The 8,966-nt window shown below is 41.7% G+C and overlaps 1 protein-coding gene across 1 annotated transcript; it reads left to right on the top strand.

Annotated features, from left to right (window-relative positions):
• The first annotated feature begins 258 nt into the window (after positions 1-258).
• Positions 259-8,350, top strand: ERH (ERH mRNA splicing and mitosis factor). The gene is made up of 4 exons (XM_056345038.1): positions 259-412; positions 4,019-4,106; positions 5,247-5,367; positions 7,856-8,350. Exons 1-4 carry the CDS (start codon positions 410-412, stop codon positions 7,956-7,958), a joined length of 315 nt encoding a protein of 104 aa, XP_056201013.1. The 5' UTR covers positions 259-409; the 3' UTR covers positions 7,959-8,350.
• The last annotated feature ends 616 nt before the right edge of the window (positions 8,351-8,966 follow it).

Raw genomic sequence — 8,966 nt, 5'->3', positions numbered from 1 at the left:
GCCCAGCGCTTCCCCTTCCGGGGCGCGCTGCCCCCGCCCTCGCTCGCGTGGCCCCTGCACGCTTGCCCGACTTCAAGATGGCGAGCGAAGCCGCTGCCGCCCAGCGCCCCGCGCGGGCCGGAGTAGGGAGTAGCGGTTCCCTCATCAAAGATGGCCGCGTAGCGCCTCCCGCGCGCCCCGCCTCCTCCAGCCTGGCGCGCGCCGCCGCTCCCGGCATTCTCAGCGCCAGCCGTGTGGCGCCCGCCCGCTCGGGCCCCGGCCTGGGCTTGCGTGCGCATGCGCGAGCGGCACTCTGGCGCCGCGAGCTCTATGGTCGGCCGTTAGCGCAGCGTTTCCGCCGGGCGCGGGGGTTTTTGGGGGATCGTCGCGCGCCTCTTCTCCGCGGCAGTGCTGAGGAGCGGGAGCTGTGATGGTGAGCGGGCGGGCCGGGGCCGGGGCCGGCGGCTCCTCGTACCCGGCTTGGGTGGCGCGGCGGCGCCTGGGCTGCTCTCCCCTCCCCCTGGGGCAAGAGCGGCTGCTGGCGCTGCTGGCGGGAAGGTGTGGCGGGCAGCGGGAAAGGCCGCGGCCGCCACTCTGGGCCCCGGTGGGCGGCAGCACGTGCTGGTGGGCTAGCGGCTTCGCGAAGTGGCGTCCCGCCGCCGGAGCCCTCCCGGTATAAAGGCCGGTGGCCCTCGGGGAGGGAGGTGGGGAGGAGGCTTCTGGCCCTGGCGCAGAGCAGGCTGCCCCGGAGTTTCAGCCCCTCCTCAGGCCCTTGGGAACGCAGCTCTTCCTCGGCAGCGCTGGCTCGCGAATCGAGCCTGCTTACCTTAAATGGCTGATTTGCGTTAATTGGCTCTGTTTCTGCCCGTGCTGCTTTCTCTGCTCCTCCCCGGTGCTTGGAGGAGGGAAAGGTGGTAGCTTCTGCTTGTGGGCTGTTTGAATGGCACGCTGAAGCACAAAGGCCTACCAGTCACAGTAGTTTTTGCATTCATTTAATAAATTTGAATATCCTGAAACAAGTTGTTGCCCAGCGGTGGAAGGACAGCTTAACTGCATCTGGGTTTGCAGCAAAGCTCTGCATCTGTCTGGCACTTGCTCAAAAACAGCTTCAGCTAGAATGAGCAACTACAAGCCCTGTCCCTGTAGTCCAAAGTCAAAGGTGACACTTTAACCACTTTTTTCTAGTTAGCAGAAATAACTAAAACTCATTTAGGTGTGTAAAGTATGCTGCTTGGTTTTGCATCACTGCACATCTTATTCTTACAATACTTCCTCTTTTATTAGGTGGTTTGTTGGTAGGGTTTTTTTTTACTTTGTTGTTTAATAGTCTACAGTTGGAAGCCTCTTTGGGCAGGTGCTGCCTAGCTCCTAAATCCTGCTGGTTTGGCTGTCTGCACTGCCTTAACCATTTTTACAGAGTTGTGCTTTCAGTAATTGGAGCACTTTCTAAAGCACCCTCTAGAAGTTCAAATTCGGATGTAATGTAAGCTATGTGGTATCTCATTCAGTGTCCTGCTTAATAGCAGCCAGTATGACCGTGCTTTTAAAGAAAATGCAAGAAACCCCAACATATGTATCAGAATAATAAGAGTCTGTATTGGGCTCTTTCAGATAACGTGCTCCTAACCCATGAAGGTTTATAGATCTTCCCTTGTTTTGGTTTTCTTTTTCCTAGCAACAAGATTTTACCTGTAGGAAAACATAATAGTTATTAATTACACAGATTTTTTGCCCGGTCACCTAGGCACATATTCAGTAGGACAGGTAGTAGTTGGAGAAAACTTCTCTCAGGCTTCTGAACTTGTCACTTTTTTGAATTATGTGGTAGGAGAGGAGGAGCAATTTTATCAAATCAATCAATTTCCTTTTTTCCCTTAAGGTAAAATAATGGGAAATTCCCAAAGAAATATTTGAGATGTGATACATTAATTCTACAATACGTGTTGTCCCAATGGCATTAATTTTAATAATTTCCAGGCCAGTATCTGATATGGATATCGTGAAGTGTCTGAAGTGATCAACAGTTTAAAGTCATGAGTCCAAATAATTTCTACGGTGAAGTTCTGAAAGAACTGGCTTACATGTCTGGCTGCTGTTTTTTTCTATAATCTGATTATTGAGATAATTTCAGAATGTATACATTCATTTAGCACTCAAAGAATGGGAGGAATAGCCTGGGTATTTATAGGCCAGAAAGCGTAAAATGATTCCCCAGCAAGACATTGAGACACCAAAGACAGAGCTCACCTAATTGTGATACAGTTCCGTAACTCCTGGTCAATTCACTTTTATGTACGCTTTGCTACATTTTGTCAATCAAATAGAGCTTTTTCTTAATACTGAATTTAGTTGAAAGAGAGAAATATGTATATGTAATCAGACACCACAGATTCAGTTTGCAAGACATTCTGAAGCTAAACCAACAGGTTTTTTTTTAGAACACAGTGACAACTGGCCAGTATATCTCGTCTGTTGTTAATAAGAAATCCTTAGTCAAATGCTCATGGGAAGTCAGAGTTGCAAGTGCTGGAACCCAGCCTTGTCATCAGCGACCAGCAAATAAAAACGGTAGTGCTGAGAAAAGTATTTTATAATAAGTTTGGCAGTCATTTGGACTCCCTGGTAAGATGTGCCTGTTCAAGTACAATGCGCTTAGGAACAGCCAGATACCAGCCACCCTTGGGGAATTCCTTTAAAATCTAGCATCCTCTGGTATATGTGAAAGTAGACTTAAATGGTGTAGTCTCTTTTGTATGATATTTGTTACAGGGTGTAGCTCTAACTTCCCCACTTTTTCCATTTCTGATGGGAAAAGTTTTGCTGCTTCTGTTTCTCCATAATTTTCCTCAACTTCTCTGTATCTCCCTCTACCACATTATTTGGAACAGAATTTACAGAACTGAAAACTGTATGCCAGGCATGGGAACGCTTATCAGTCATGGTACAAAAATCTGTACTGTTTTCTTGTATGTTCCTTGTCAATCTTAATATTTGCCATTTTTCTATTCTGTCATTGCATTTGATGAACTCCAAACTGGTATATTCATTGATACGTCCGAAGTGTGGGTCAGGATTTTTCTAGCAGCAGCTGATTAACTGAAGCCCAGTAATATACATGGGTATTTGTTTCCAGTGTGTCTTACTCTGCAGTTGCCACCATGAATATTAACGTTGTACGCTCACCTCATATATTAGCATTGAAAATGTTGGATCCTATTAGCAGCACTGGAAATGGTGTTTTGTTGTGTGCTTGCAAACTTTCTGTGCCATGTAACCTGTTAATTAGATCACAGATTGCATGTACTTAAAAAATCTTGCTTGTTGTTTGCTCAAATTACTTGCTGTAGCCAAGTGAAAAATATTACAGAAATAATGCAAGCCACAGACTGAACAATTATCAAAGCCTTGACTGCAGAAGAACAAGCTTACAGAATCTGACATTTGGAACAGTTATCTGTGCCATAATTACTGTTTCAGTAGAGTCACTGAAGTATGAGAAATCAGTGCATCTGTTTTGCAAGAAATAATCTTGAACACTCAGTGCATATTTGTTGTATAATTTGTGTTCCCTTGACGTTAAATAAATAACTCAAAATAGCTATTACTGTTAAAATCTTTAAGGTGAGACTGACATGAAGTTGTTGGACTCCCTCCTTGCTCTTTAATTTACTAACAGCTTGCATTTGGAATAAAATAAGTAAATGCACTGATGGCGTAGCTTTTATGTATTTTTATTGGTTTGCTTTTGTGTTTAAATAGAAACTGTTATTTCCATGGTATTTTTTTCAACACAGTAGCTGCTTTATTGCTAATTCAAAGTGACGTAAGGATTGGTAGGACTGACTGGAAACAAAAATTATTAACACAGTTTATATGAATAGTAAATGCTGTTGGGAAGATGTCTGTCTCTTTGACTGCTAGTGCAGCATTTTAATATTACTCATCTTTTTAGTGCTTCATTCAAATAATTTAAAAAAAAAAACACAAAGATTTTGCAAGTAAGCAGTTTTCTTTATGTTTCTTTTGTTTTGTTTTTCAGTCTCACACAATTCTACTTGTCCAGCCTACCAAGAGGCCAGAAGGCAGAACATACGCTGATTATGAATCGGTGAATGAGTGCATGGAAGGTGGGTGCAGATATGGTAGCGAAAACTGTTGTTAAAACCCCATTTTTGACATATTCCCAAGCTTACTCAGTAAGAAATTAAGTTGCTGCTCATGTTTTCCCAAGGTAATAAAAAAAATAAATTCAAAGGTGTCTCATGCTTTTAATTTACTAATGTTGCAGCAAACTGAAAAATAGTTATTGTTTCTAAAACTTCCTTTATATATTGAATGTCTCTTTTTGATTTATTTAGATTGAGCCACATTCACTTCATGAGAGTAGGCAATGTTCTTGGTGGGACCATGCAGCAGCCTTGCCTGAATCCATTTCCTTGCAGGATCAGAGCCTACCTCTCACTAATTTTTGCGCTAGCCATGTAAAGGAAAGATTGCTACTGGAAGTAATATATAAAATAAAAGTATGTGTATTACTTATACATAATTTGCAGCCTTGTGGCATGTGTGCCAGAGAAAAAAGTCCTGCATGACTTTGAGACACATAGTAAGCTTGGAAAGAAGACTGAAATACTGCAGCTGTATGATTTAAATGTGAAAGTTCACTTAACATTAAAAATTCTAATTCCAGGAAGTTTTGCGAGGCAAACAAAAGCCTAATGAAGACCATGCAAAGCCTCTGTGCTCACTTTAACTTTATGTTCTCCTCAAATGCATCCGAATTATATATGAGCTAGCTTAAATAAAACTCATCTAAATTCATACATAGGCTTGGGCTGTCAACTCTTACCTCAGTAGCCCTTAGAATTATCTTTCTTAGGAGATTTGAGTAGCTTTATTTGACACCAGTTCTTCTCTTTCTTAGGTGTTTGTGCAGTAGGAATATATGTTGCAATTGCTGTCCTTAAATTATTGAAGGAATTTCAGGTTTCCATGGGAGCTTACTGCATGGAAAGTTACGTCTTTGACAGAACTAAAACTTTTTCCTTTAGATGATGATAGTGCTTCTTTCCATGCATCTTACCAGATTTTACAATATGACATTTCAATGCAAATAGTTCTGTAGAATCGGAAGTACGAAGTTTATGTCTGTCTTCATGGTAGTAATTGCTTACCTTTCCAGATATGTGGCTCAATGGCTGGAGAAGTTTCGACAGGTAGAGTTGTTGTTTTTTTAATAGTGCATTGATAATCTTGTTTCTCCGTAGGAGTCTGTAAAATGTATGAAGAGCATCTGAAGAGAATGAATCCCAACAGTCCATCCATTACATATGATATCAGCCAATTGTTTGACTTCATCGATGACTTGGCAGACCTCAGCTGTCTTGTGTAAGTTCAGTTGTACAAGTCCATTTTAGTGACTTGGAGAAGCCGGAAGTCTTCCATGTAAATGCTTACATGTTTTATGTGAGATCCAGTAAGGTTCGGAGTGGTTTTTGCAATAACTGTTTGTAAGGCAGCAGTATTGCTGCTGGTATGCCATGTTGCCCACTCCACTTAACTTCATTGGAATAAAGTAGCTCTGAAGAAAGCTTAGAAACTGACTTGGATTTTAGACACATTGAAGCTCCCAGCATTTCAGATACTGAAGTCCAACAGTTTAATACAGCTATATATTTTAATGCTAGAATCTGTTTACATTGGGGCTGTATCTGCCTCTGTGCAGTTGGTCTAATTCTTAAGGAGGCAGAACGATTACGGAATTTTATTTAGCTGAGGGCTGTACTAATGGTATGGTAGAAGCTGATAGAAGTGCATTGCAGCCAGCTGTTTATTTTGATTAAGATACAGCAGGATGGAAGTTTCTGTAAATCCTAGTTAAGTGGTTGAGGAACAGATCGATCCTCCAGTGAGCCCTAGCTAATTGTTGTAAGTGTTCTTGTGAATAAATTATCTCCAGTTCTCATCTGTATGTTAAAGTTTGGGCAAGCAAAGATGGTCTTGTATACTTTCCATTCTGACTGCACTGTGAAATCAAATGTTAAATTTCACTACTCAGAATATAACTGAACATTGTAACTAAATCAGTTAGTCCATCCCATGAGTACTTTTTGTACCATAAATTACACAAGGAATGGTTTGATACAACAGTGGTATCAACTTTGCAGAAATGCTGTAGGAATATGGGTACAAACCTTATATTCAAATAACAGAAGACACGGTATTTGGCTTTTGAGTCTCAGAATGCCAGAAGCTCTTTTTAAGCCAGTGAGTATCTGGCATGGACATTTCTGCAGCTCTGCTGCTCTGTCTGAAATCCAAGTGCAACTACTTGTGTAGCTGCACAAAGGCTATTGCCTTTGCCAGTTAATTCCAGTTTAAAATAAAAAGCTAGTCAAAAAAACCCTGAGCATCACATGACTTTCCTTTGCATTCTGATTTACATACAGAATCTGTGTTACTGATAGTGACTTATTACAAATGCCATTTACCAAAGTTTTCAGTGGAATAAGTGAAACAGGATTACAGTGCCTGCTGAGTTACTTTGTCCCTAGACATTCTGCCATGTTTGATCTTCAGGTGTCGTGCTGGACTGATGCAGTTTGCAAGATACTTTGGTTTAGTTTATCTAACAGACTGAAGCTAGCTACTTGCTTTAGGAAGCAGCACCTGTTTTCTAGTACAGTCTTGTGCCTGCCTTTATTAGGCTTGTAAACCCTGCGTCGTGCCAAATTCTCCTTCAGCTTATAGTTTTCCACCAGATGGCACACATAGCACGTAGTGTACCAGATATGTCTTGTGTTCACAGAGATTCCTGAGGTACTTGCTCTCTGATCTTGCAGCATAGCATTATGAATCAATTGGGGCATGAGCAGAAATCCTGAAACTAACATTTCTTATGCTGCACCAGAACTACTACTGTATCAATATAAACCAAAACTCTTTCTGTGGCCTTGAACCAGTCATGCTGGGATTTAAATAATGAGGCTTTCTTAGAAATAGCTTGCTTAGGGTTTTTTCCTTAGGTAAGAACCGTAAATTGTTGTGGATTGAGTTAACTGGATTTTTACTTAGCTTCTTACCAATGACAATCTCACCTTTCTTATCTGATGAGAAATACGTGTACAAAGATTTAAAGACTGACCAGGACTTCCATTAATTCTTGAAGCATGCACTGAAAGTGCCATCTTAAATCAAAAAAGCACTCAAATTTTAATAACTAAGGGGAAAAGGAGGGCATGAATCTACACAGATAACTTCATGCAATTTGCTTTCATTTGTCAGTCTAATTCTGCTTCAGTTGAACAGTATCTTGAGTAACTGAGTTCTTTGGCCCTGGAAAGAAATCTTGCTAGTGGACTACTTTTATCAGCTAGCCCTGAATAGCAAGGAAAATTGAGTCTGTGGGTTCTTGTTATCAGTTTGCTTTTTATGAAGTGTCCTTGTTTGTTAGATGTAAGCTCACCTTCACTGCCAGCTGGCAAGAATACTTTGTCATCCATCTATGATTGTCCCTTAGCTCCTGGAAAATTGTGCTTTTATTCATTTTCTAAAAATTCCAGACAGAAGTGGAACACTTACATAAACACTTGCTTGAAGTAGTGTTGAAAAAGTGTTCGGCTCATTAAGACAAATCAGATTAGTTCCAACAGGAAACATTCTTCTTCATTCTGAGCTCCAGAATATTGAGGTCCTCCATTTGTTGTCTGAATTAAAATGCAAACACACTGATCTGGACATTCAGTAGTCCTTGGAGCATCTGGTTTTATTTCAGGTTCTTACTGCTGGGTAACTGCTTCTCAGGGAACAGGATAAATCTGTAAACACACTACAGGACAGAGTAATATTACCTTAATTTTTTTTTTCCCCTTTCTAGTTACCGTGCTGATACTCAGACGTACCAACCGTACAATAAAGACTGGATAAAGGAGAAGATCTATGTCCTCCTCCGCAGGCAGGCCCAGCAAGCAAGCAAATAATGGAGACACCATCATCACATGGGTTTGGGGGAGGGCTTGGACAACAGGTGTGTACAGAGTGTAGTAGTGAACGTTTTGTATTATAGTCATCCTGTTGCCATCTTGTTAAACTCTTTAGTCAGGCCTGAATGTATTGTTAGCGGTGGAAGGATTTTGTTGGATTTGACTTTTTTTCAGTGTAAATGGAGAAGAAAGCGAAACATCTTCAGCAGAGTTTTAATTTGGTTTTTTTCTTCTGGTTAGCTGATGGTCCTACCTTATTTGAACCCCGGGGGCTGTTCACATTGTACTTTGCCACATTCACTGTATGTGCCCTCCAGTGGGGTATCCAACATTCAGTTATGACCTTGAGACTGTCTTAATGGGGAATAAAAAACTACCCTTTAGTTAAACTTGAGTGCTGAATTTTGTGGGTTTTGCCAAACAACAAATTAAATCATCTTGCCTGTTTGTCAAGGAACAGCTTGGAAGGTTACGAGGACTGAACCAACAGTTGTTTGCAATGTTACAGCACGGCTCAAGCTCTGGCCTGCCAAGTTAACTTCTCTGACCTAGTCTTGAGTACTGTCTTTCCTGGGGATCTTTGGGAAACAGCAACCCTCTTGCACTCTAAACTTGATCTTTCTACAAGGCAGGGTTCAGGTAAGTGTCTCTGCTCTGAGATAGGTGATAGGTAGGAGCAGGCTGAATGTATCACAGACCCTGTGAATCAGTCTACTTCCAGCCTTCCCCCGAGAAGGGAATAGTCATCAAAACTATTTGCGCTGCCTATCTGCCCCAAACTGCATTTTCTCTTTACAAAGGCTAAGGATGTGCCTGTTTGCACATGCTGTAAAGTTGTATCTGCCCCTGGGTACCTTGCACACTGATTTGTAATTCTGCTGTTCTGAAAAAGGTTGTTTTCAAGGACATAGTAGACCAAAAAATAACAGCAGGTAGAAAAGCTAGGCTGGCTTGATACTTTGTGCCTTGGTGTTAGTCCAGAGTTCACCTACTATAAGTATGGAT

The sequence above is a fragment of the Falco biarmicus genome, chromosome 7 (assembly GCF_023638135.1).
Source record: "Falco biarmicus isolate bFalBia1 chromosome 7, bFalBia1.pri, whole genome shotgun sequence".
NCBI classification, from domain to species: domain Eukaryota; kingdom Metazoa; phylum Chordata; class Aves; order Falconiformes; family Falconidae; genus Falco; species Falco biarmicus.
The sequence above is the reverse complement of the archived record's forward strand: the minus strand, read 5'-3'. Positions and strand labels throughout refer to the sequence as shown.

Coding starts and splice junctions, on each gene's coding strand:
- ERH (XM_056345038.1), top strand. Junction 4,107..5,246: donor GGTGAATGAGTGCATGGAAG/GTGGGTGCAGAT, acceptor GTTTCTCCGTAG/GAGTCTGTAAAATGTATGAA. Junction 5,368..7,855: donor GCAGACCTCAGCTGTCTTGT/GTAAGTTCAGTT, acceptor TCCCCTTTCTAG/TTACCGTGCTGATACTCAGA.